Source organism: Haliotis cracherodii, unplaced genomic scaffold, assembly GCF_022045235.1.
Source record: "Haliotis cracherodii isolate W230 unplaced genomic scaffold, xgHalCrac1.p SCAF_4, whole genome shotgun sequence".
Lineage (NCBI taxonomy): Eukaryota > Metazoa > Mollusca > Gastropoda > Lepetellida > Haliotidae > Haliotis > Haliotis cracherodii.
This window is the reverse complement of record NW_027266297.1, coordinates 11,731,259-11,757,841: the sequence shown is the minus strand read 5'-3', so window position 1 is coordinate 11,757,841 and position 26,583 is coordinate 11,731,259. Positions and strand designations below refer to the sequence as shown.

The following is a 26,583-nucleotide window of genomic DNA, read 5'->3' as shown; positions in this document are numbered from 1 at the left end:
TGCGGAGAGTGTAAACTTCCAACATGGCGTCTGGTGGCCAGAGGATCTATAATACTGTCAGTGTGACAACCCCTTTGAATCAGGGTGAACCAGAAAATGTACGTTTAAACTACTAATGTTTAGATGCACAGTAGACAAATATTTGTGTTTTTCGCAAAAGAGAAGGTTGTCATGCCTGAATTTGACATGTGAAATATTTATAAACATTGTGAATGTCAGACGTCGTAGCTGCGAAATCGTTGTTAAACGGACCATTTTGGAGAATTTCGATGGATTCAGTTAGGCTGCAGGTCTGCTGCCGGTACCTATGGTTATGTACAATAGGCATATGTACTGTTCCGTTTTCACTATTCGATATCTATGGGTAGCTTCTGCACAAATTCGCAAAACATCAATTTACCAGGCGCTGCTAATATAGGGCATCACTGATCTCTCATCATTAGGGTCAGTTGTGTTAGGGTTAGGGTAGGCATGGACACTATGTCTTCATGGGGTAGGTTACCCCCAACTCTATCCTTAGCCCTTGGACCACCGACCCTCTTTCTGATCAAGTCCCCATTTACGAATATTAGCATGATTTTACCATCCTTTAGTTTAGCTGTGAGTTAGTATCTCACATCTTTTAATAATGAATCAAATATCTGTACAATTTTGATCAAGTTTCGGATTTTGCAGAGAAATATGCTTTTCAACATGTTCAAGGTAAACAGTCAGGTAAATGTGCAGCAACTATTTGTGATGGTGCCTGTGGTCCTGTGATAAAGTGTTGACTGATCAGATTAACTCATAAATCTTGCAACACAAGTACAATCCTCCACTAATTGAAATCCCTCGCTACTGTTTTGTCCCATTTTGATTTTGCAGCAGCATTCACAAGTTTGATCAGAGTGCAGATTAAAGGCATACCATGTTTCTATGATTGTGGGTTTGGCATGTTTAGATCACAGATTCGCCCTAATTATACCAAAAGATGGTACTTGTTGTTACCCTGCCTGGTGCTCTGCATTAAGGGACTAAAACAAGGACTGGTTGGCTCGGATTTAACAGAACTGTTCCAAATGGGGTAAAACCCAAGTCGCTCGCCCACTCACTTAAAACTGTGTAAAGTGAGTAAAGGAACATGCACTTTTGTTTCAAGAATAAATGAAATATTTTTGCTGATGAGAATGTTAATTTTGATTTCAGACGAGTGAGTGCAGGGTCTGCAATGAAGTTTTCCGTTTCCAAGGTGACAAGGTACCACGGTTGTTGGTCTGTGGCCACACATGCTGTCACCAGTGTCTCACTCGCCTACCACTCCATGGTCGGTCTGTATTATGTCCATTTGATCGGCAGCCAACAGAGATTGGAGATTCTGGTGTGTGGGGACTGAAGAAAAACTTTGCTCTACTTGAACTGCTGGAAAAAATCCAATATCCTAAACAGAGCCAGAACTGGGCCATTTCAGAAAGAGCTCTGAACCGAGAGGAAGGGGTTTGTATTTTTACATTATTATTTCAAATGACTTGCCTGTCAACAGTGTCATAAATGCTTGTCAAAATTAATGGGATAGTGAATTGAACATGATTAGTACACTCGAAATTTCAAAGAAAGCTTAGTTTTTTCCACATGTCTAAATGGTTTACCATGTTCACAATGAATTTCTAGGTTTGCTTTCTTTCACACTCCTACTATCATGTATCAGCTGACTATGTTGCAGCCAACATCAGAAGACGATTTCATAAGTTTTCATGTAACAATGTGTTGTAAATGATGTACCGTATTTTCTTGAGTATAGTGCGCACTGTGTAGAAGGGGGTGCGCATTATACACGAATTATGAGTTTGGATGTTTTTTACCCCCATGGAAAGACATTAACGTGAGCACGAAACACCGGAAATACCATGTCAACAAATCCATACTGAAGTATGCAAAATAATCATGTAATTACACTGTCTGTCTATAAAAAGTGTTCTTTGTATTTCTGGACTTATGTTTGTAACTTACTTCATTAATTTTATTCAAAATTCCTTATAATATTGTTTTTATTAATTTCGGCGAAATCGTGTGTGAAGCGATCGGAAGATCGCACAAATCACCGTTATTAACAGCAACCACGGTCGGAATACCGCTATTGACACCTTGAAACGAACTTTAGTTGACAGAGAATGGATACATATATCATAAATGACATACTTTGACTCGTTAAAAGTCATATTTGTTTTTGTTTGACGATTCTATGTCAACATGAAATTCTCGCGCTCACGTGATCACGTGCGCGTGAGCCTTGACGGTGAATGGTCAGACATGTTCCATGTAAAAAATAATACCCGGGAATAGCGGGATTTTTTATCTCAAATTTCGAATTTGTACTGACGAAGTTTCTCAGCACCCGTTCGTTTGCCGGACTTCGCTGAAAGGGTACGGTGTAAATTTTTTCTGCGCATGATATTCAAATTTCTTTTTTTCCAAAATATTGAACCCGCTAGAGGGGGGTGCGCATTATACATGGGTGCGCACTATACTCAAGAAAATAAGCTGTAAAAATTGTTTTTGTGTCAAGTTCTTTATGTAATGCTATTATGCTAATCCCAAACTTCTATGTTATCAGTACTGATTGAGATAGTGAACATAATTTCTTAATACTATCATTTCTGATCTCCATACAGCATTATTTCTCCATGGCCACTACTAGCTTGGCTAATTTTTCAAAGCTGTGCAATAAATCTGATTTTGTTTTTCATGTTTTAAAATGAAATAATGAATATACAAAGATGTCTTCAATGATAAATCAAGTTAAAGAAGTTTTAGATGAGATGGGGTAGCTTGGTGATTAAAGCATTTCCGTGTCATGCCAAACATCTAGGTTCAATTCCCCATGTGTACAATGTGTGAAACTCATTCTTGGTGTCGGTAACAAACTTTCCAATTACTACAGTTTCACTCAGTTCTTTGCTTGCTTCCAGTTTGCAATTCCCTGTGATGAGAATGAGCACCACACAGCGGTCATCTTCTGTATTGTCTGCAGCACCCATCTGTGTCTGGACTGCTCGGAAACATCCCACTCCACACGGACACTGGCCAGACATAAACGAGTGCCAATATCAGAGAAGCCCAGAGAGAACCCTAAGTGTGTGTTTCATCCAATGCACCTCGTTGAGTTTGCCTGCCTGGAAGAGGAATGCAAGACAACACCCCTGATGTGCTACATATGTAAAGATTATGGCAGGCACACCAAACACAAGGTAAAACTTCCTTATATACTGTAAATCTTGAAATGCAAGCATGAATTAAATGCGAAAAATGCGAGTGGACTTTGCTGGCATTATCAAACATCGCATTTATATCAACAATAAGACATGTTGGATAGCAAAAATACCAACTAGACATATTGTTACGTGTGGTATGAATGGCAGGGGTTCCCGCTAATACCACCAATAACAATTACAAGAATCACACAACAATCTCTGAAGTTTAAAGCTAGATTTAATAATTAAAACAAAGATAAGTATATAACAATTCTCAGTTACTGGGCAAGGCACTCATACACATCTATTTAGGCAAAGCAATATGGCAAATGTGCAATATAGATAATAGTCACCTAAGATTTCTTGACATCACATTCCCAATGAATTCCATTTCACATTGTTCCAAACTTATATATCACAGTTCACAGGATAACTGGGTAACAACAGTTTCCTCCATCGAAGCGTTGACATGACCTTCTAACTTTGTCTCCGGACATAATGCTGGGCTGAACTGCCCTCGTTCAGTTAAACCATATTTCTCCCTCTCTTTTTCCTTTCCCCTTTCTGTTCTATAACTTGCCCTCATATAGTAAACAAATTTCCAAGTAAGCTATCTACTTCAGCACACAGTAAAAGGTTGATCGGCCCACACCAATCGGTTACCAAGCCAACTCAAACTCCAATCAGCCCACAAGCACGCTTCTCCACGTCAGACAGCTTGCTTAACTCAATCAAGCATGACGCTGTCCACCCAAACTTGACCCCTTGTGAACCACACAAATATACAACGTCACTCATAACAATATGCTGAGAACGAACAACTATGTGTTCCACATCACTGTTCATTGAGCAGCACTTAAACAAGTACATAAACAATGTCATTCAAACACTAATTATATCCTGTGAATTGTCTTACTTATGTCATCACTGATCACACATGCAAGTCCAGACAGATGCCACGCACGCAACACAGTGTCTTTGTTCTTTGCGACTGCATCAAAGGCTGACGGGAGCCAGCACGCATGTAATGTTTTAGCGGAAGTACTCTACTAAGCTCTAATAAGCGGTGCTATTTGGTGTGTGATTAGATTAATGTAAGGTTGGATTAAGGTGAGGAGTCTCCTGTAAACCTGACAGAGGACATTTACTTTAGATATAAATCCACTGATGCTTGAGAGGAGGGGGGCATCGCATTCATATTGAGTCGCAATTTTGGTTAGGGGCCAGCGGGTGCATTCTTTTGGAGACGCATTAATTTCACGATTTACAGTATGATATAAGTATAAATTTGAATATAAGTTGTGGGAAAGGGTTTTTCAAATCTTGTTCCTTTTAATGTTTATCATATTTATGCAATGTATCATGCAGAGTTGCTTCCCTTAGCTGTTTGAATAAGAAGCTCCTCTCAGCAATAGCCCCTTCGCAGAGCTCCCTATACTATCGCTGCCACCAGTCACAGCTCCCCACTGTGCTACAAACTTATGTTTACAAACAAGTGATAACTGTCATGATGCCGATTTCTCTTGCCCCAGCTGATTTATTTTGTTTGTTTAATTTGAATTACTATTTCATTTCAATTATCATGCAATTAGTTTAATGAAAATGCAAGGGGGAAGTTATGCTTTTCTGTTAATCGGCAATCTTGAACCAATCTGATTTGAAAAATATACCTAAATTCATCTGGAAAATTGTAAGTTGTAAATGTTATCCCATTTTACTAGAATGATATACCCAAAGACATACACAAGAAACTAGATGTCACTACAGTTGGGGTTAGAGGGAAATGCTTCCCTGGTAGCAGCAATGATAACAGGAGGATAACGAAGGTGTCACACTCTGGGAAGGGGCTTTTTTATTTGGATAAGGGATGTTATTGAAAACGTAAATTGTCCCTAAAGTTTTTGAAGAAAATAATAATGCTTCAGAAATTGCCAGCCCCTCTCAATAAAAAGTTCAGGCTCACAGTTTTCAATTAATAAGTATCTGGTTTTGTAGCTCTAGCCGAAAAAATATCTAATCAAGATACAAAGTCCCAGCCTCACCCAACCAGAATATTAAATGGGCGGTCCCTAATGATCCATGAGCTCATCATGTCATGTGTTTATGTCTTCCGAGTAAGGTTGAAACGATACATTGGTGCACTGGTTTTCATGTGACGATACAATACATTTTTTACTGTTTTGATTCAAGACGATACACTTGCTAAAATGAATTAATTACTACTCACATTATGACCCCTTCAGCGTTTTTTCAAATATTGAAAAATGTGTTGTAATAAGCGTTTCAAATTCACAACTTAAAATAGTCGCAAGGTTTTCCTTTTGAATCTGCTCCGAAATATTTATAGTCAAGAAATGTCCAAGCGATTTGGCGTAAATGTGTGTCGTGACACATATTGTAACGTGATCTTGCTGTATCATTGTAACCCCAGGACATCTTTGCTCTTTGTTTATCTGTATTCATAATTCATCAAGAGAAATCTGTTTACCCAGCATGCTCTCTTGGAGAATGAGGCGGAGAGTGTGAGATCTTCCATCATCAGCGCTGTGCAGAGAATCCGATCATTTGCCGAGGAGGTAGCGGAGTCTGCCAGGAAGTTGGGGTCCGTCATCCAGCACATCGAGGGAGGGCTGCATGTGATCACGTCAACTGACGGCAGTTCCTCCACACAACAGGTGGGGTCCTCCTCTAGGTTACTCTAAGTACCTTTACCCTCCATTCAACATGTCCCAACCACGATTGGACCAGACAAACATATTTTATATTTTACAGATGTAACATATGAGCAAAGGCTAAAATTTTCAAAAGTGTTGCAAGAAAGATGATAATATCATTTTTATATTCTGGCTGCATGAGACTCCATAAATTACTCACTGAACAATAGAGGAGCCTCAGGGTTAGCTCATCATGTTGAAGACCCATGAAGATCCGGGTTAGAAAAGCTCTTCAGCAACCCATGCTTGTCGTAAGAGGCTGCTAACGGGATCGGGTTGTCAGACTCGCTGTCTTGGTTGATGCAGATCATCGTATCCCAAATGAGTGGATCGATGCTCATGACGTCAATCACTGGATTGTCTAGTCAAGACTCGTTTATTTACAGACCGCCATCATATCGCTGGAATATTGCTATGTGCGCCATTAACCAACAAACAAACATGCTGAAGGCTCATGTTCAATTCACTGCGTGGGTACAATGTTTAAAGCCCATTTTAGGTGTTCCATCACCATAATATTACTGGAATATTGTTCAGTCTGAAGTCCCAATGTCAGTGAAATCCAATCTCATTAAAATCAGATCTTAGTTTTCGCTACCGCTAAACAAAGATCTGAGGACATCCTATTATGGGTCACGTCAGAACGACCTTTCGCAAATTTTGACCAACCAATGAAATGACCAACAAGAAATCGACATTAGCCAATCAGAAGGCAGCTTTCTCGAGCTTTACGACACTAGTTTCAAACTGGCGACTACGCTTCGAAACATATTTTGACGTATTCTCGATTAAAAAAATTCAACTGATAAGAAGAATATTCTGGAATGGCTTATAGATGGCCTAGATTGTATGGATATAATCATAAAACCGATAACTGTCCTTCGGAATACCCCTTGTTAAATATTTCGTGGTTGCATGTTTAGAAAACACATTCCGACTGTCACTTTCATGAGCTGGTAAGCGACGCTCTGATTGGTTGAATGAAAGCGAGAACTAAGATCTGATTTTAATGAGATTGAGTGAAATCCGATCTTCGTTATCGCTTACTCTAAATAAAGATCTGAGGACATTCCATTACAGGTCACATCACAATGAGTGTACTTTGACCGACCAATGAAATGACTAAAAGAAGTTGACATTAACCAATCAGAACGCAGCTTTCTCAAGCTATACAGCACAATGGGATGTCCTTAGATCTTTGTTTAGTGGTAGTTAGGACTAACATCTGATTTTAATGAGATTGTAGTGATCCTGGAAAGTGCTCACAGAATATCTGATCTATTTTAAGCATCCTAGTTGCAGTGAAAATGTCTTATTTACCTAATATAAGAAAGCTACGCAATAAATCCCAAAGAACAATGAAGAACGAAGCTTGATTTATTTCACAATAAAATATTGTTCTATTGTGACATCATTTCTGGAGATTCAAATTTGCGCTTGCAACTTGATGATTGTAAATTGGACTACACTGTTTTTGAGATGGAAGTATCTAGTGAGTTGTACCCCCGGGATGTAGCTAGGCTGTGTATGTGAATGCAATGGCAAAAATGATTGCATAAGATGAGTGGGAATGGGAGAAAAGGTACAGATAATCAACGTGAAAATTGTGAGAATATATACAGAAAATGCCAAACTTAACCCCCCTGTTCATAAATCAGATTTGTCAAACATTCCTGTGGTTGGATTGTATCATAATTTAGATACAGGTAAATATGTTTTAAAAGTTTGTAATTTTATTAACATCCTTATAGAGTCTGACAGGTGATGGGGTAGCCTAGTGGTTAAAGCGTTCACTCATCACGCCGAAGACCCGGGTTCGATTCCCCACATATGTACGATATGTGAAGCCCATTTCTGGTGTCTCCCACTGTGATATTGATTGAATATTGCTAAAAGCGGCTGTACAAAAGGCTGTACAAAATGTTGACATCTCATATCAGAAATAAATGATTGCCCCCTTAAGGTTTATTCTCCGTGTATTGTTTTCTTGTAGGATAAGCGAGGCATTTATTTCTTAAGTACCTACTACTTAGGTGTTTCATTTGTATCCTTGGGAAATTTATCATACCTGGTTTGTGTAGTAACATATTTACAGTGTAAATTCGTGGATGTGCCCTTGCTTACAAGTATAGCCTTCATATATGATTCCAATGTAGTAAGCGATGTTAATTTTGTGCTAAAGAGTCCTGTGCTTCTCTATGTTACATTTCAATAAATTGATCAGTTTCCAGTTGTCAGTATTAATCTGTGTTGACAGATCCCTGGTACCGCTGAGCAGTCTCGTCTGAAGATTAAGCAGTACTTCCATGATCTGCGTGAGAACTTGAACCGGCAAGAGATCGCAGCTCTGACGGCAGTGGACACCCACATCCGGGAGAAGCTGTGCATGCTTCGGCAGCAGCAGGAGGACATGACGATGCTGCTCTCCCAGATCTCCTCCGTCTGTCACCAGTGTGAGGGGGCGCTGCAACAGGTACACACTTCACTCATGTAATTGTCTGGTTATGTCTATCAGCGGGGAAAATATATATATGCTAAATCTGTGACTTAGGTGGTTCAAACCTAAAAAAATGTATTTTTAAACTTATCCTATGTCACACTATGTATTTCTTTTTTCTTCTTTCGATCCTTCTGTGAAAATGTGCATGAACAAAGTTTCTAGCTTCTGAAAACAATTCACCCAAACACACCCCGGCATCACCATGGTCACCATCCAGACAAATGTGTCACACACTGTAATCCTGTGCATAGCGACCCACACAAATATTATCATCATATGACTACCCCTGCCACATCATTCTCTGGACCTGTGAAGATCCGGGGTAGAATAGGTTTTCATCAACACATGCCTGCCGTAAAAGGCAACTATGCTTGTCGTAAGAGGCGACTAACAGGATCGGGGTGTCAGGCTCCCTGTCTTGGTTAATGCACGTCATTGTATCCCAATTGCATAGAACGATGCTCACGATAACAATCACTGGATTGTCTGGCCCAGACTTGATTATTAACAGACAAAAACGTGGAACATGGGCTGTTCACTGCGAAGAGACCTAAGAGGGTCATCAAGCCGACTGTCCCCTCCTCTGTTTATGTAGTCAGACTACAAGCATCTACCTGGACTGTGGATGACATCTGAAACAGCTTCCACCGTACTGATTCAACAGTCTGTCCCCTGTGCGTCCATGTCCACACCTACGTTGGTTCAACCAGCCACCTCAGATGTCTGCATGGTTCTCTCTGCAGATATCTCATCTAAACCAACTTCGATAGCGCCACCAGTCGACCCTCCTAGCGTTCCAAGAGAGTCAGCTACTAGTCTATTATCGTCCCCAGCTCCTTTACGTGATGTTCCTGTCATCGTCAAGCTAGCGTTAGAAATTGGTACTAGTCCTGTAGTCCTTGCAAAACTGCCCAATAGTAAAGGTATCATAAGGACTAGTAGAAATTTGCTATTTTTAGGGGTTTTGCTATATGTTATCTTTATAAGGACTAGTGGACTGAAACTGTTAGTTTCTACTGCTGCAAGCGCTCCTATTCGTCCAAGGATACAGCCGCTCCTCAATCAACTTCGCCTCTTGATGATCACACTCATTGGTACTCTACCTTTCACAAGGATCGCTGTAGCCGAGATTGCATGCGCGCTTCTGCCAGGGATCGCCGTTCTTCGTCTAAGAATCACCATTCCAAGGATCGATGATCGATGGATTTACTCTATCAGGATTGACAATATCAAGAATCAACACTCCTAGAATATACACACTAAGGATCAATGTTCCTGTTAGACAGATTGCTGCATTCACACAATCGACGCCCGGAGGATCGCTCTTCTCAGGATCAACAATCTCAAACTGACACTATCGAGTCATCACATACCACTCCTGCTTGCCATGACGATCGTTGCCCTTCGGAAGGATGACTGTTATACGGATTCGGCTGATAATTTGTCAACTTGGTATCCCTCCCTGTCTACAGGTCATACAGATTGTTGTCGCCAGGAGTGTTCCTGCTCTTCTGACTCATCAGCAGGAATTTCATTATTCTTCTCGGGATCATGGTCTTAACAGTAGAAGGATCCATTTCATTCGATGCATGGCTACCCTTTTGCATCACCTTATCCGGTCTACAGATCCTTGCTGACGACTACCATTATACACCTCCCCAGGATCGTGACAATCATTGTCGATCCTCTCCTTCTCGTCAGAGCTCATCGTCGGCGAGCACTCAAATGGATCGCTGTTCTCCCAGTCATTCTCGGTCGCCATCAAATCTTCTCTGGTCTGCATGTGATCTTCCCCGAATGTACTGACTTCTTCTACGGGGGATCCCTCCATCCACTCAGCTGCTGCCTACAGGCTCTGCCCTACAGCACCACTCGGGTTAGTGGATTGTACCTTCTCGTGTTGTTTTGATTTCTATGCCGATCCTACAGGTTCCACAGCTCCTGTTCCCCTGGATGTTCTAGCTTCATCTACGGAGAGCTTCGACAACATCGACCCTGCCGTTACTGTCATACCTTGGATGATCGGCTGTCCTGTTACGTCGTTCCAACCGCTTGTTCCTCTACCATCATGCTGCCTCTTAGGCCTATGCTTTCTGATGTAGCCACTAACCTCAACAAGACCTTTGCTTCTTTCCACCAATGACATGAATGACTACATTACATGACTCCTCACTTCAACTCAACGATTGTCTTCTGCAGCCATAGCTCTCAAACTAGATGGTGATCTTGCGACTCATTGCCCCATGTGCTCTTTGACTGCCTCTCTTGTAGAGGATTGTGATCTCACACACGTAGATACCAACATCTTATGAACACTCCTGTAAACACTTCTGAGTGGTTGGTTCACGGCGCTGGTAGAGCTCGCAGAAAGAAAGTTCCACCATCTTCCACAGCTGAATAATCTTCTGTTCCAGCCTCATTCCCACCTGCTACACCCATTGCCTGAAACCCTCCATCTTAGCATCTTCAGAAGTCGCTTGTCTCCAAAGGGTATTCGAAGAGAGTACTACTACCAAGACCCTATGTGACCATCAATGGAAAGCATTCAAAGCCTACTGTCAAGCTTGTGACACCTAGCCGACCACCGCTTCTCTTGAACAAGTCCTCAAATATCTCTAACATTTGCAATGTACTCACAGTTTTAATGGTCCACTTTGGCTACCTATCTCCCTGTAGTCAACTGCGTCATTGCCACTACAACTGTATCAAAGATCTTTACGGTTGCTGAGCTACACACAGTCCCTCATAGGGCCCTACAAGTTGGCTGATCAGTCATCTCTCTTCCGGCCGCCTACTTGGAATCTTAACGTCATCTTCCGCCTTTGGACATCTGCAGAGTATGAACCGCTCTCTGATATGACTTCGAGTTGATCACCTTTTAGGCATTTTTTCTCCTGGCCCTTGCAACTGCTGCTAGAGTGAGTGAAATCCATCTTTGAATGTCAACAGGGTCCAGTTCGAGCGTTTACAGAATGGGAAGGTCTTTCTGGGCCTTAACTTGGACTTCATCGCAAAGAATCAGCTTCTGGGACCATCCGTTGCTGGCATCCATTCTGGGCCCAGATGACCATGAAGATATCTCTTTTTGCCCGGTAAGAGCGCTCCATATCTACGCCGAGGCTGCGAGAACAAATGGTGCACCCGCAAGAGACGCTTCATCCCCCTTTCTATGGTGGCCACAACAGAAATCTCCCGTACTAAAGTTTCCACTTTGTTCAACTATTCTGTGAGCCTACGCCTTCACAAGATTGCCTCCACCTGTGAATCCAATCCACGTGATCAACTGCACCTTGTCCACATTATGGAGGGATGCTTTTGGAAGTCAAATACTGTCTTTGCGTCCCATTATCAATGTGACATCTCAATCACTAATGTTCAGGGCCTCTACCAGTACAGTTCCTTGGTCCTGGCGTAGGAGCTGATGAGTGCACACCAGCGCGGATAGACGATACCCGAACCGACACCTCCTACTCAGTACTCCGTATCCTGTACATGCAGAATAAATCTTGGAATATCGCTCCTGTGTTTATTGACTTTATTATTCAGGCTCCCAGACTGAGTATTCACTGGAGTGTGAGACATCTCATCTGTAGAGACACTAGTCGCCAACATTGTAGACGCCACAAGGTCCTCAGCCCTTACCTCTTATGGATATTGTCGATCATTCCTTTTCGCGTCTGTGCATGGTTCAATCCCTCACGCAGGATTGATGCATTGTTGCAGAGTTAAAAGAGTTGCTCACCTTATTGTTCACAGCAACACAGTCATTCATGGCCCATTTGTTTGGGTGGTGACCATGGTGATGCTGGGATGTGTTTGGGTGATTTGTTTTTAGAAGCTGGAAAATTTGTTCAAGCACTTTTCCAAAGAAGGATTGAAAGAAGAAGGAAGAAATATATACCATATTTTCTTGAGAATAGTACACACTTTGCTGTGTAGATGGAGGTGCCATTATACACGAAATGATGAGTTTTGATGGGTTTTTCCCCATGGAAAGATATTACCGTGAGCGCATAACACCGGAAATACCATGTCAACAAATCCATACTGAAGTTCGCAAATTATTCATGTAATTACACTGTCTGGCTATAAAAAGTGTTCTTTATATACCTGGGCTTATGTATGTAACTTATTTCATTAATTTTATTCAAAATTCCTTTTAATATTGTTTTAATTAATTTCGGCGAAATTGTGTGTGAAGCGATCGGAAGATCGCACAACTCACGGTTATAAACAGCAACCACAGTCAGATTACCTCTATTGATGCCTTGAAACGAACATTAGTTGACAGAGAATGGATACATATGTCATAAGTGCCATACTTTGACTCGTTAAAAGTCAAATTTGTTATAGTTTGACGATTCTATGTCACGCGATCACGTGCGCGGGAGCCTTGACGGTGACTGGTCAGACTGGTTCCATGTAGAAAATAATAACCAGCAATAGCAGTCAGCTGCTTCGCTTAGGGTTATCATTATTTAGAATATGTTTTGTAAAAGCTGCAACTAAATTAACAAGATAATGGGATATATGATTCCTGATAGAAAAAATAGTTTCAGATATAATTTTTGCCGATCCTTGCATTAAAATCCTGTAAAGTTATATCATTGGGTGTGTCTTGACTGAATCACTGGTTGATTCCCAGAAAATGTGTGTACAGCTGATTGCTGTTTCCGGCTAAGTTTACGAGAAAATACACAGGGTAATCTTAATCCCTGGATGTAAAACAATGCCTAGCAGAACAAAAAATACAATTTAAACGGTAAATTAACATGTCTGGTGATTTTTTATCTAAAATTTCGAATTGGTACTGTCCAAGTTTCTCATCACCCGTTCATTTACCGGAATTCGCTGAAGGGGTAGATCTATGGTGTAATTTTTTCCTGTGCTTCACATTCGATTTTTTTTTCCAAAATACTGAATCCGCTAGAGGGGGGTGCACATTATACATGGGTGCGCACTATACTCAAGAAAATACAGTAGTGTGACATGGCATAAGTATATAAATATACAACTTAATGTAAAATCTACAATTTTGAGGTAATATGTATCAATGACATGCCAAACCAATTTGCCTATAGTAGACATTTTACCTTTCAGGACGACACCAAGGTGTTGCTGGCCAAGCCAGATGTGAATAACTTACTGGACACAATACAGAAACAGCAACAGCAGTTCCTGGATCTCCCAGACCAGCTGGCTCTCGACCCAACCATTCCCATCACATTCACCAAGGTGGGTGCCATGCTGAAGTTGACCAACACTTTAAGACGGATTTGATTCTAATGACATAACTCTTATTCAGACAACTATTGTGTCCCAATGACGTGGATGATTGCTCATGGTTTCGGTCTCTGGTTTGTCCAACTTGATTGTTTGCAGGTGTCCATGACAAAACTGGAATACTAAAGGGAAATAATTTTTTAATTTGACGTTTACATGATTATACAGTTTGGTCCTCACTCTATGAAGGTTCATACTCCAATGAACTCACAGAAAGTGAAGGTCAATTCTTTAGTGTACTCACAAAATCTTTCAAAATTTCTTTCCTTTATGAAACAAAAATTCAGTTTTGGTAGGGATGTCATCGTACATTGCGACATGGATATCTCGGTAAATATTTAATGTCAATGCTGTATAGATATAAATTTATGAATATCAATGCTAAATTACAAATCCACGGCCACATGTTTACATTACTCAGATTACAATGGATGGATAGAGAAATAAAAAGGCAGAAAATTAAGCATGTTAAAATGAAACCGTTTATCATTAATTAAATTGCTTAATAGCAGGTTCAGGTATATTTTATCTTCACACAAGCAGAATGTTTAATTTTGTGTTATTATTTAATTTTGTATAGTATGCTGTAAGACTGTTTGCCCTTCAGGATAACCGAGTGCACATCGGGCCCAAGATAGAGATGAGGGTAGTGACGCTAGGCCTGGATGCAGCAGGGAAGACCAGCCTACTCTTCAAGCTGAAACAGAATGAGTTCATACAGACCATACCTACAATAGGTATGTTAATGATCGTCGTCATAGCTGTTAAGGGGTCGACCATTTGAAATTCTTTAAGGTGGGTGGGCCCGTGATGTTTTTGTAAAAAACAACTTCTTACTGGTAAAAGTGATTATGCCTAATGGTTATGCCAAATTTGCATCATGAAATTTCACATGTGTTTTTCTTTGAATAATGACTTGATTCGGAATTATGAAGTTATGTCTGTTGTCACAGGTTTTAATGTTGAGACTGTTGAATACAAGAACTTCAAGTTCACCATCTGGGACGTGGGAGGGCAGCATAAGATCCGACCTCTCTGGAAACACTACTACTTTAATACTCAAGGTAAGGGTGCAGTTTAGAAGTGCAATATTTGGTTTGCAACTACTATCAACATGGTGGACAGCAGCAACAAGAAGCTGTACAGTTTTTTTTACTTGAACAGTGTAATATTGATGGCTTGTATAAAACTGATTGTCTGTGTTCGCAGCTGTGATCTATGTGGTTGACAGCAGCAACAAGGAGCGTCTGTCAGAGGCCCACAGTGAATTGGCTAAACTGGTCCAGGAGAAGGAACTGAAGGAGGCTTCACTGCTCATCTTTGCCAGCAAACAGGTGAGTGCTGAGAGGGGCTTCAGGCACTGTTAATAAACAGGTGAGTGCTGAGAGGGGCTTCAGGCACTGTTAATAAACAGGTGAGTGCTGAGAGGGGCTTCAGGCACTGCTAATAAACAGGTGAGTGCTGAGAGGGGCTTCAGGCACTGTTAATAAACAGGTGAGTGCTGAGAGGGGCTTCAGGCACTGTTAATAAACAGGTGAGTGCTGAGAGGGGCTTCAGGCGCTGCTAATAAACAGGTGAGTGCTGAGAGGGGCTTCAGGCACTGTTAATAAACAGGTGAGTGCTGAGAGGGGCTTCAGGCACTGTTAATAAACAGGTGAGTGCTGAGAGGGGCTTCAGGCGCTGCTAATAAACAGGTGAGTGCTGAGAGGGGCTTCAGGCACTGTTAATAAACAGGTGAGTGCTGAGAGGGGCTTCAGGCACTGTTAATAAACAGGTGAGTGCTGAGAGGGGCTTCAGGTGCTGCTAATAAACAGGTGAGTGCTGAGAGGGGCTTCAGGCGCTGCTAATAAACAGGTGAGTGCTGAGAGGGGCTTCAGGCACTGCTAATAAACAGGTGAGTGCTGAGAGGGGCTTCAGGCACTGTTAATAAACAGGTGAGTGCTGAGAGGGGCTTCAGGCGCTGCTAATAAACAGGTGAGTGCTGAGAGGGGCTTCAGGCACTGTTAATAAACAGGTGAGTGCTGAGAGGGGCTTCAGGCACTGTTAATGTAGGGTAGAACTTATCTATTTACCCCATTGGGACCGGGGTGAGAGTAGGTCACTACCTACCAAATGGAATGGGTGGTCAGGCTCACTAACTTGGTTGGTGCATGTTATTTTACAACGGCATAACACATAGCTCATATCAGCTATTTGTTTGTCTGGAGAAGACTCAGTTTTATTCATTCCACAATGATATTGCTGGAATATTGTGACTGGCGTAAAACAAACAAACAACAACAACGAAAAGTTAACCCTATGGGATGCAGGCCAGACTAGGCCCCCGTTACCCCTATGCCCATAGTTTGGCAGAAAACAAATGACAATCAGGTTGTTATGAATTGAGACCTGGTTTGTGTGACATCAGAACTCAAGAGCAAATCATTTTGCTTGTCCAGAATAGATTATTGAAAGCTGCTGTAATGTTGCTGAATATTTCATACGATGGCTTTAAACAGTATTTATCAATGTGTAGGTTTTAGGCTATTGTAGTCTGTTCTGAAATGGTGTTTGTATTTCAGGACATTGAAGGATGTGTGACTATAGAGGAGATAACTGAGCAGTTTGGTTTGTTCAAGCTGTGCTGTAACAGGAGCTGGCACATCCAGGCATGTGATGCCAAGAGCGGGTATGGACTTTGTGATGGGCTGGAGTGGCTCTCTAGACAGATGGTGGCTGCAGGGGCCCCTGAACTTGCGTAAAATCTGGAGTGGTCTGTGTGATGGGCTGGAGTGGCTCTCTGGACAGATGCTGGCCACAGGGGCCCCTGAACTCATGTAATGTCTGGGGTGGTCTGTGTGATGGGCTGGAGTGGCTCTTTAGACAGATTCTGGCCACAGGGGCGCCTGAACTCATGTAATGTCTGGGGTGGTCTGTGTGATGGGTTGGAGTGGCTCTCTAGACAGATTCTGGCCACAGGGGCCCCTGAACTCATGTAATGTCTGGGGTGGTCTGTGTGATGTACTGGAGTGGCTCTTTTGACAGATTCTGGCCACAGGGGCCCCTGAACTCATGTAATGTCTGGGGTGGTCTGTGTGATGGGCTGGAGTGGCTCTCTAGACAGATGGTGGCTGCAGGGGCCCCTGAACTCATGTAATGTCTGGGGTGGTCTGTGTGATGGGCTGGGGTGGCTCTCTAGACAGATTCTGGCCACAGGGGCCCCTGAACTCATGTAATGTCTGGGGTGGTCTGTGTGATGGGCTGGAGTGGCTCTTTCGACAGATTCTGGCCACAGGGGCCCCTGAACTCATGTAATGTCTGGGGTGGTCTGTGTGATGGGCTGGAGTGGCTATTTAGACAGATTCTGGCCACAGGGGCGCCTGAACTCATGTAATGTCTGGGGTGGTCTGTGTGATGGGCTGGAGTGGCTCTTTCAACAGATTCTGGCCACAGGGGCGCCTGAACTCATGTAATGTCTGGGGTGGTCTGTGTGATGGGCTGGAGTGGCTCTCTAGACAGATTCTGGCCACAGGGGCCCCTGAACTCATGTAATGTCTGAAGTGGACTTGTGATATGGAGCTGCTCTCTTGACTGATGATGGCCACAGGTGAACAGTGTGATGTTGTATTGAGTGACATTCAAGCCAACGGCAGTGCACTGAGGATGTGGACCATGTGGATATGGACTGTGTGGCTATCTAGAGTGCCTCAAGACAAAATGGAAGCATACTTTTAATCTTGCATGAAAATACCAACGGAGGACTTTGTGATAATGTGTGCTACAGTGCTTCCAATCGGAGCCGAACGCGAGACCTCAGCAGATCTTACAAGAATACGTCTGTGGCCTGAGTTAAGCTGTCCAGCTTAGAACACCGTCGCCATGAATCACTGCATGAAACACCACTTCACCTATGTTGTTGACCAGAGGCCCATGGACATATGTGTTGTTATTTGAACGACTGTAATGGTAGCTTGTTAGACCGAGCTTAGAGTGTGGGAATGTGTTTTAACATGTTGAAGGGGTACCTGGGATTGCTGTGGTGTTCAGAATGGGATGTTGGTATGCAAAGATCTGAGGGGAAATGTGAGTGTGACTTTTATAATTTGACACCTTCCGCCAAGATAATTTGATCTTCCATATTATTGCAGTCATCGTTATACACGTTATGAGATGTCCAAGTTCCAATCCTGGTATCAATTCAAGTATTTGTGGGAATCGCCAAAATGATTACCTTGTATAGAACAATGTATGTATAAAAAATGAGTAAGTTTCTCAGTTGCATTGTTGACGTGGCTGGTTAACAGACAGCAATTCTTTTCATGAAAAATGATTAAAGTTTTCTGATGTCTCATCACAATCTCTTTGCATAAAGATCTGAGGACACCTCCGCAGAAGGATGCTTCAAGTAAATCTTTTGATCAGCTGACCAGCATTGAGGCTTCTGAATTTGTAGTACTAGTAAGTGAAGCATTGAGAACAGCGCATAGGATTTTGGTATCTCGAAAACGATCTTAACCAACCTTTCCAGAATGTACATAAATAAGAACAAGCTTTTTTCTATACACCCTGTAGCGCAGCATTCTCCTGACACAAACTTCTATGGGGTGACCTCAGATCCTAACGCAGAGAGCTATCATATTGGCATAAAACATTGTTTTCAGTGAGGTTGGCCTGATCGCAGGTTAAACTTGGACAAGGATACGACAAACTGGTAGTCCAAGCAAGGTAGATTCAAATCGTTCAAACACCACTTTGATTGTTTGAACTTAAGTCTTAACCTGTATCATGCGGGTCAATATGCAGTTAATGATTATCCTAATTGCACAATGAAAATGGTCAAATTTTACACAGGGCACTAATTGACCTGGACAAGACATGGGCACCAAACTGTGGAGGTTGTCTTTAACGGCCATGACAACACAAGTGTATTGCTGTTATGTTTCTAGTAATATGTAGTGCAATAGTTTGTTAGGGGTAGGCTACATTGTTCAAAATAATATTTACCATGGAAAATAATTTGTAATTCTTTCTAGATGCATGTTTCTTATGAAAGAACATTTCTTACTTGACATAGTACCACACCTTTCCTGTACACTGTCAGTAGTCTGCTATACATCTATGTCTGCTTCACATCATGTCAGTGAGGACCTGTGAAAGGGCATGATTCACAACATTCCTGAATCTTGAATTCTGAATTCTTTTATAATGAACAATAATGAAAGACAGAATGCCAGAATCTTTTGTAGTCCATGGGTCACGCTATTTTTCAGAGCATTATCATTTGCAGAAGCCTGAGGTCTTCCATTAACTGTTTGACAAAGGAGGGCAGTTGAAAAGACCTAGGGCTTCTGCAAATGATAATGCCCTGAAATAGAGTGTTACCATTATTATAGCGAAAATGGATGAAATTTGTTATCAAATAAAAAGAAACAACAATATCAGTTTTAAAACATTTACTGCCATCAACACAAATGTCACTGACCCACTTTTATAGATATAGAAACGTTATAGCAAAACCAGATGATGTCACTATTGAACGTGATGTCACCTATCCCTACCCTATGACGTCGTCACCTAACAACGTGCGTAATAATGGCCTGTCGTCAAGCAATATGAGGGCATTATCAAGTTACAGTGGCCCGCTGCTTTCTGATAACATGCGGGCGGTTTAATGATAATTCTATCCATTTTAGCTATAAATACATGTTAAATCAGATTATTCTACCAAAATGACAGCACTTTTGGAATGATAAATTTTTGAATAATTTTGACAACCAACTTGTTTTTGCTAAAGATTATTTATGTGAAACAATTTTCTGTGATATTTGTGGATGTTTTGTGACAGATGATCATGGTCATAACCTGTAGTGCAAGCTGTAGAGACTGTACTGTGCACACTTCTCTGTTACTGACAACTGATAACTCCACTGAAGTGTTTTACTGCCATTAGAAGCTTTGAACGCTGGGCAAGATGTTGATCAGGAGGATCGTTTGGTGATAGCAGGGTCTGGTGTATCTGCAGCAGACTACCGGTAATCGGGTTCATCCTAGTGTGTTCAGTTGTTTTGCATATTGGTGAGAGTTTCAGTGGACTAGTTGTTAGGTATAGATGGACTCGAGTACTCAATCAGGGAAGATATCTCACATCCACGGAACTAGTTGTTGAGTTCATAGAAGGAAAATAATGTTGACTAGTATTCTGATGGGAACTCAAGCACAGGTTAGGTATAGATGGACTGAAGCACTCAATCAGGGAAGATAACTCACATCAGTGGCACTAGTTGTTGAGTTCATAGAAGGAAAGTATAGTCGACTAGTATTCTGACAGGTTCTCAAGCACAGGTTAGGTATAGATGGACTCGAGCACTCGATCAGGGAAGATAACTCACATCAGTGGAACTAGTTGTTGAGTTCATAGTAGGAAAATAATGTTGACTAGTATTCTGACAGGTACTCAAGTACAGGTTAGGTATAGATGGACTCGAGCACTCAATCAGAGAAGATAATTCACATCAGTGGAACTAGTTGTTGAGTTCATAGAAGGAAAGTATAGTCGACTAGTATTCTGATGGGAACTCAAGCACAGATTAGGTATAGATGGACTCGAGCACTAAATCAGGGAAGATGACTCACATCTTCATTCTTTAACACTCATGTTGCAGACACGAACGAAAAACAGACCAGGGTCTGGTTGCATATTGACTTTTATGATGCTGAGAAAAAAGGAGGAAATGTCAAATGTGTGTCATACTATTTAGGTAGTTGATTATGGGTGGGTTTTGAGACGTGGTATTGAAGTTGGTTTTCTCCTACCCATCAGAGTTTATAGTTAGATGTTTGCTAGATGTGTGTGTTATATGTTGTTGAACTCTTGTGACAGAATGCTGTGCATTGTCTCTCTGTTATATCATCTCCATTACATCATCTCTCTGTTACATCGTGGCGTTTGATCTCAGGATTTGCATGATTTTAATATTTGGCTCACATTTCTCTATTGGTATGATGAAGATGGAGTGTTGCTCTGATTTTGTCCAATTGTATTCACACAGTTTGAGAAGGAACGATGTAGAACAAGTAATAGCAAGTTAGAATAGAATGCCTTCACACCCTTAAATCTTACATCTATCCTTACCTTGCTTTTGGTTATGTGTGCTATATAGCACCTTTGTAGTGTGTCGGGGCATGCTATCATGGTGCAGAGTTACCTCCTCTGCAGTGTTGAAGCCAATTCTCACATTCACAATTGATTTTGTGATTAGGAATTTTAAAAACACACTGATACAAAATCAAGCATGTTTTGTGTTGTGTTATTGAAATTGATATCACTTTTGAATTTTTTCAGATATAACATATACTTTCTTTCTCACTTGTTGCAGCACAGTCAAGCGAGCTAGGTAATTTTGAACTCAGGGGGCATTGGTGGCCCAGTCGTCTAAGTTGCAGCAATTCGCTGTGCAGACTTGCGTTACTTAAGCCAGAAACCTTATGAGTTTGGTTCACATCCTAGTTTCTCCCTGATTATCTTTCTAGGTTTGTCATTACCATGATTACCATACTCATGGGTTTCACCAAAGTGTTAAACGTTTGAGACATGCATCACTTTGGCTTTCCTCCCACATCAAGCTGACACACCGTGATTTATCTGAAGTACTGTGCACGGTTGCATTAAACAAAACGCACCCTCTCACTCTAGAAGTGAGACTCTGCATGGATGATTGTTGTCACATCATTTGTCTCAGTTTATGGATTCAGAGACTGTTCCACAGCAAACAAGGCACTACAACGATCATATCTCCCATTTTCTAACATAGACTTACGATCCCTTTTTGGAACAGGCTCAACACTGTCTCATGTCAGTAAACCTACACTAACCCCTGGATCCGTTCCTGTGGTTCATACAATCTCAAATTACCCGCCCTTGATTTTCATCAGCCATTTTGATTTGCTAAGCTACACAGTCTAACAGACCAATCTGTATGAGAATTAAAAACCAGCCACAATGTTGGATTGGCACTATCTGCAACATGGCAGTCAAATAGAGTTTGCAAGAAATTTGACATTGAGTGAGTGAGTGAGTTGGGTTTAACGCCGCTTCTAACATTATTTCAGTTATATCACGGTGTGTCAGCTTAATGTGGGAGGAAAGCCCGAAGTGATGCAGGTCTAAGATGTTTACCACTTCGGTGAAACCCACGAGCACGGGTATGGTGCTGACAAACCTAGAAACATAATTGGGGCGAACCGGAATTCAAACCCACAATCATAGGTTTCTGGCGTGCCCAAGGGACGCAACTCTGCATAGCGAATCGCAAATTTGACATTTAAAAACTGACTGACACGCAAAAGAAAGCCCTCAAAGAACATTTTGACGGAAAGGATGTCTTTATGTCCATTAAGACTGAGGGTGGCTTGTCCCGTTTCCATATTGTTTGATTGGTTGATGAAATGTTGATGAAGATCAAGGGAGTGTAATTTGAGATCCAGGGGTTGGTTTAGGTTTACTGAAATGCGAGCCCTGGAGATATAGAGGATGAAATTCTGTTTGAAATGTTTCATGCTCATCTCTGTTTTTGAATGATGTTCTTGTGGTTTATAGCCTTTAGATTCTTATGTCATAAATATATGGACATATCACGATTGTGTGGATCGGCATCGGTCTTTGTTGCTACCAATATGTGTTGATAAGTGGTTCCTGTTTTGAAAAGACTTTCCTAAATGATATGTAATAATATGTATGCTTTTCTACATTTATAGTTTAAGATCCTAGTTCTAGCTGGAAATATATGGAGGATGCAAGATATCTGTGATACAGGAATATAAAGGTGATTAAGAGGCTGAACCTAGTAGTGTAGAATAACATAATACAATGCCTCCTATCAGATTACTCATGTTAACACAGTGCTGCAGTATTTGTATTGTGTTTTGAAAAATCAAGTTGGACCATGCATGATATTACCATTTTAGTAGATTTTAGAAAGTTGTGAGATTAGTGTTAATCAGTTCTTGGTAGTCTTTGATAGGTATTTAGAAGTTGGAAGACATGAATTTACATATATTTGGATAACATGGTTCTTGGTTTTCATTAACAAAACATGAATAGACGACAAGTTGTTTACTTTTTGTCTGGTCTTTTCCCCCGAAGAGAGGATAGACATTTTTGTGTCAACATAGGTTTTGAAGAATGAAATATTTTTTTATATTTCTCTTAGCAATTGTTGAAAAATAACTTATGGAATAATATGAATATAATATTGATTGTGCTTTTAAGGTTTTTCCAAAGGCAATTTTAAGTAATTAATTGACCTAAACCTATCTTTGCCATCCATATTTGGCAAGTTTAGTGTTTAAGTACCTAAATCTGGTGGTAATCTGTTCATGATCAGACAATCACTACCAAACAACTTTGTAACGTTTACTTAATTTGGTTCAGACATGCTGTGTCTTTGTTCCAATTGTATGCTGTGAAAAGTTCCTCTTTGCTGTTTTTACTGTGGGTATGCCCCTCTGTATGTCTGTGTATATCATGGCATCCCTGTGACATGTCATCCAAGTAGGAGTAGAGGGGAAGTCAGATTAAGTGGGCCACATGTCACTGGCAATACAAACAAGAGGCATATCAGTGGGTCTGTACAGATACAAACAAGGGGCACATCAGTTGGTCTGTACAGATACAAACAAGGGGCACATCAGTGGGCCTGTACAGATACAAACAAGGGGCACATCAGTTGGTCTGTACAGTTACAAGCAAGGGGCACATCAGTAGGCCTGTACAGATACAAACAAGGGGCACATCAGTTGGTCTGTACAGTTACAAGCAAGTGGCACATCAGTGGGTCTGTACAGATACAAACAAGGGGCACATCAGTGGGTCTGTACAGATACAAGCAAGGGGCACATCAGTTGGTCTGTACAGATACAAACAAGGGGCACATCAGTGGGCCTGTACAGATACAAACAAGGGGCACATCAGTGGGTCTGTACAGATACAAACAAGGGGCACATCAGTGGGTCTGTACAGATACAAACAAGGTGAACATCAGTGGGTCTGTACAGATACAAACAAGGGGCACATCAGTGGGTCTGTACAGATACAAACAAGGGGCACATCAGTGGGTCTGTACAGTTACAAGCAAGGGGCACATCAGTGGGCCTGTACAGATACAAACAAGGGGCACATCAGTGGGCCTGTACAGTTACAAGCAAGGGGCACATCAGTGGGTCTGTACAGATACAAACAAGGGGCACATCAGTTGGTCTGTACAGATACAAACAAGGGGCACATCAGTGGGTCTGTACAGATACAAACAAGGGGCACGCCAGTGGGCCTGTACAGATACAAACAAGGGGCACATCAGTGGGTCTGTACAGATACAAACAAGGGGCACGCCAGTGGGCCTGTACAGATACAAACAAGGGGCACATCAGTTGGTCTGTACAGATACAAACAAGGGGCACATCAGTGGGTCTGTACAGATACAAACAAGGGGCACGCCAGTGGGCCTGTACAGATACAAACAAGGGGCACATCAGTTGGTCTGTACAGATACAAACAAGGGGCACATCAGTGGGTCTGTACAGATACAAACAAGGGGCACATCAGTGGGCCTGTACAGATACAAACAAGGGGCACATCAGTTGGTCTGTACAGATACAAACAAGGGGCACATCAGTGGGTCTGTACAGATACAAACAAGGGGCACGCCAGTGGGCCTGTACAGATACAAACAAGGGGCACATCAGTTGGTCTGTACAGATACAAACAAGGGGCACGCCAGTGGGCCTGTACAGATACAAACAAGGGGCACATCAGTGGGTCTGTACAGTTACAAGCAAGGGGCACATCAGTGGGTCTGTACAGATATAAACAAGGGGCACATCATGTACAGATACAAACAAGGGGCACGCCAGTGGGCCTGTACAGATACAAACAAGGGGCACATCAGTGGGTCTGTACAGATATAAACAAGGGGCACATCATGTACAGATACAAACAAGGGGCACATCATGTACAGATACAAATGGTAAGATGTCTGTGTGATAAAAGATTGAGTTTATATGTCATCGACATGATGCTAGGTAGATATGGTTTTGACAGATTGTAGCATATGGATGATTCCTAGCTGGTATTATTTTACCATACCTGATATTTATTTCTTGTTATTATTTTGTTATGTACCATGCCTAGTGCGCAATTTTGTGTGATACTTACATGGAATAAAATATTGAAATATGAAATGAGTTTGTTGTTAAATATTTTTGAACAGACATTGAAACAGACTTTATGATGTTTTTAGCTGAATTTAACTGTTGCTGCATTGTTTTCTCAACCGTCATCTCACCTTAGGCACTTCATGCCAGATATGCAGAGTTGTGTCCCTTAGCCACACCAGGCTCATGTGTTTAAATTCTTCAGACATCCTTTCCACATGAAACTGACATACTGTGTATATAACTGAAATATATTCACTGCATTGTTAAGCCAAACTATCTTCAGCCAGATACATGTTAGCATCACCTTCAACACACCTGTTGTTGTAAACATCACCTTCCACACACCTGTTGTTGTTGACATCACCTTCCACACACCTGTAGTTGTTGACATCACCTTCCACACACCTGTTGTTGTTATCATCACCTTCCACACACCTGTAGTTGTTGACATCACCTTCCACACACCTGTAGTTGTTAACATCCCCTTCCACACACCTGTAGTTGTTAACATCACCTTTCACACACCTGTAGTTAATATCACCTTTCACACACCTGCAGTTATTAAATCACCTACACACCTGTAGTTGGTAACATAACCTTCCACACACCTGCAGTTATTAAATCACCTTCACACCTGTGGTTGGTAAACATCACCTTCCACACACCTGCAGTTAACATAACCTTCCTTGGCACATGCAGTTGTGAGCATTGCCTTCTGGTCGGTGCAGGGGAATGGAAGGTTGAGGCTCACCACTAAAAGGGCGTCTGGAATCTTTTATATATTGTATTGACGTTTCAATCAATTTCAGTCTGCTCATTGCGAATAAGCTTATCTCGGGCGTTCAGGCTGATATCTTCAAATTCAAGATAATTGGTCCAGTATTAAATATCCCTGTCGGTCTTCCATTGAGCTGATAATATCATCAGTAAGATACAAGTGAAGCTAATAAATACATGCATGCTTACATCGGAATTACCAGCTTAAACAAATGTAATCATGCAGCCATTGTTGGACACTAATGCGTGATAATGAACCACTTAAGAGGCGAGCTGTAATGGCATCGTCTACTGGATTGCAATTAAGCTTCATTGACAAATCGTGGCTGATAAAGAAGATGGCTTTTCCGTTGACACTGTTGTACGGAGACATACAGCCAATAGGAGAGTGTCATTAGGATCCGGGCCAGAATTGATCCCTATAACTGTCGTAAGAGCATAAGCACTGACAGCCCAACCGTCCCACAATCAGCTGTGCCTATTTGCGTCCCTTTAAATAGGCTTGCCAGAAACACATAAGCATTGGTTTGTCAGAAACATTCCCGTCACTCACTCACTCACTCACTGTTGTGAGAGTTGATCGTAATGAGGATTGGATGGTTACAATGTATGACCTGGCCCATTGTGTGTCATTATACCCCAGCGGCGTTGATCGTAGCTGGTGCCATTCTCAACGTCCCCCGTTAAACAGCTGGATATATGAATATCTGAATGCGGCGTCCAACAACATTCGCATTCGCATATCCTCTGCACGTGACATATCGATTAATTTTATCTCATCTCAATCATAACATACCCTCATCAGATTGAATAGGTTTTAACCTCTTGGCAGGCTGGCTCACGTGCCACAACGGCCTCCCTGGGGGCACAGTTCCATGTCGGATAAATAACT

At 41.7% G+C, this 26,583-nt stretch overlaps 2 protein-coding genes across 2 annotated transcripts; both read left to right on the top strand.

The window, feature by feature from the left end:
• Positions 1 to 17: 17 nt before the first annotated feature.
• Positions 18 to 23,348, top strand: LOC139478414 (E3 ubiquitin-protein ligase TRIM23-like). The gene is made up of 10 exons (XM_071260860.1): positions 18 to 98; positions 1,186 to 1,473; positions 2,946 to 3,224; positions 5,720 to 5,902; positions 8,199 to 8,414; positions 13,542 to 13,676; positions 14,332 to 14,461; positions 14,678 to 14,788; positions 14,934 to 15,058; positions 16,286 to 23,348. The coding sequence occupies exons 1-10, from the start codon at positions 24 to 26 to the stop codon at positions 16,463 to 16,465; spliced, it is 1,722 nt and encodes a 573-aa protein (XP_071116961.1). The 5' UTR covers positions 18 to 23; the 3' UTR covers positions 16,466 to 23,348.
• LOC139479278 (uncharacterized) lies at positions 17,301 to 26,577 on the top strand. The gene is made up of 4 exons (XM_071262141.1): positions 17,301 to 17,310; positions 18,076 to 18,161; positions 23,264 to 24,547; positions 26,524 to 26,577. Exons 1-4 carry the CDS (start codon positions 17,301 to 17,303, stop codon positions 26,575 to 26,577), a joined length of 1,434 nt encoding a protein of 477 aa, XP_071118242.1.
• Positions 26,578 to 26,583: the final 6 nt, after the last annotated feature.

What these genes read in the sequence shown, in the direction of transcription:
- LOC139478414 (XM_071260860.1), top strand. Translation starts at nt 24, where the DNA reads ATGGCGTCTGGTGGCCAGAGGATCTATAATACTGTCAGTGTGACAACC. An exon ending in ACAGACCATACCTACAATAG is followed by an intron (nt 14,462 to 14,677) that starts GTATGTTAATGA and finishes CTGTTGTCACAG; the next exon opens with GTTTTAATGTTGAGACTGTT. An exon ending in CTACTACTTTAATACTCAAG is followed by an intron (nt 14,789 to 14,933) that starts GTAAGGGTGCAG and finishes CTGTGTTCGCAG; the next exon opens with CTGTGATCTATGTGGTTGAC.
- LOC139479278 (XM_071262141.1), top strand. An exon ending in CTTCTGAATTTGTAGTACTA is followed by an intron (nt 18,162 to 23,263) that starts GTAAGTGAAGCA and finishes AAGTAGGAGTAG; the next exon opens with AGGGGAAGTCAGATTAAGTG. An exon ending in TACAAGCAAGGGGCACATCA is followed by an intron (nt 24,548 to 26,523) that starts GTGGGTCTGTAC and finishes ACCTCTTGGCAG; the next exon opens with GCTGGCTCACGTGCCACAAC.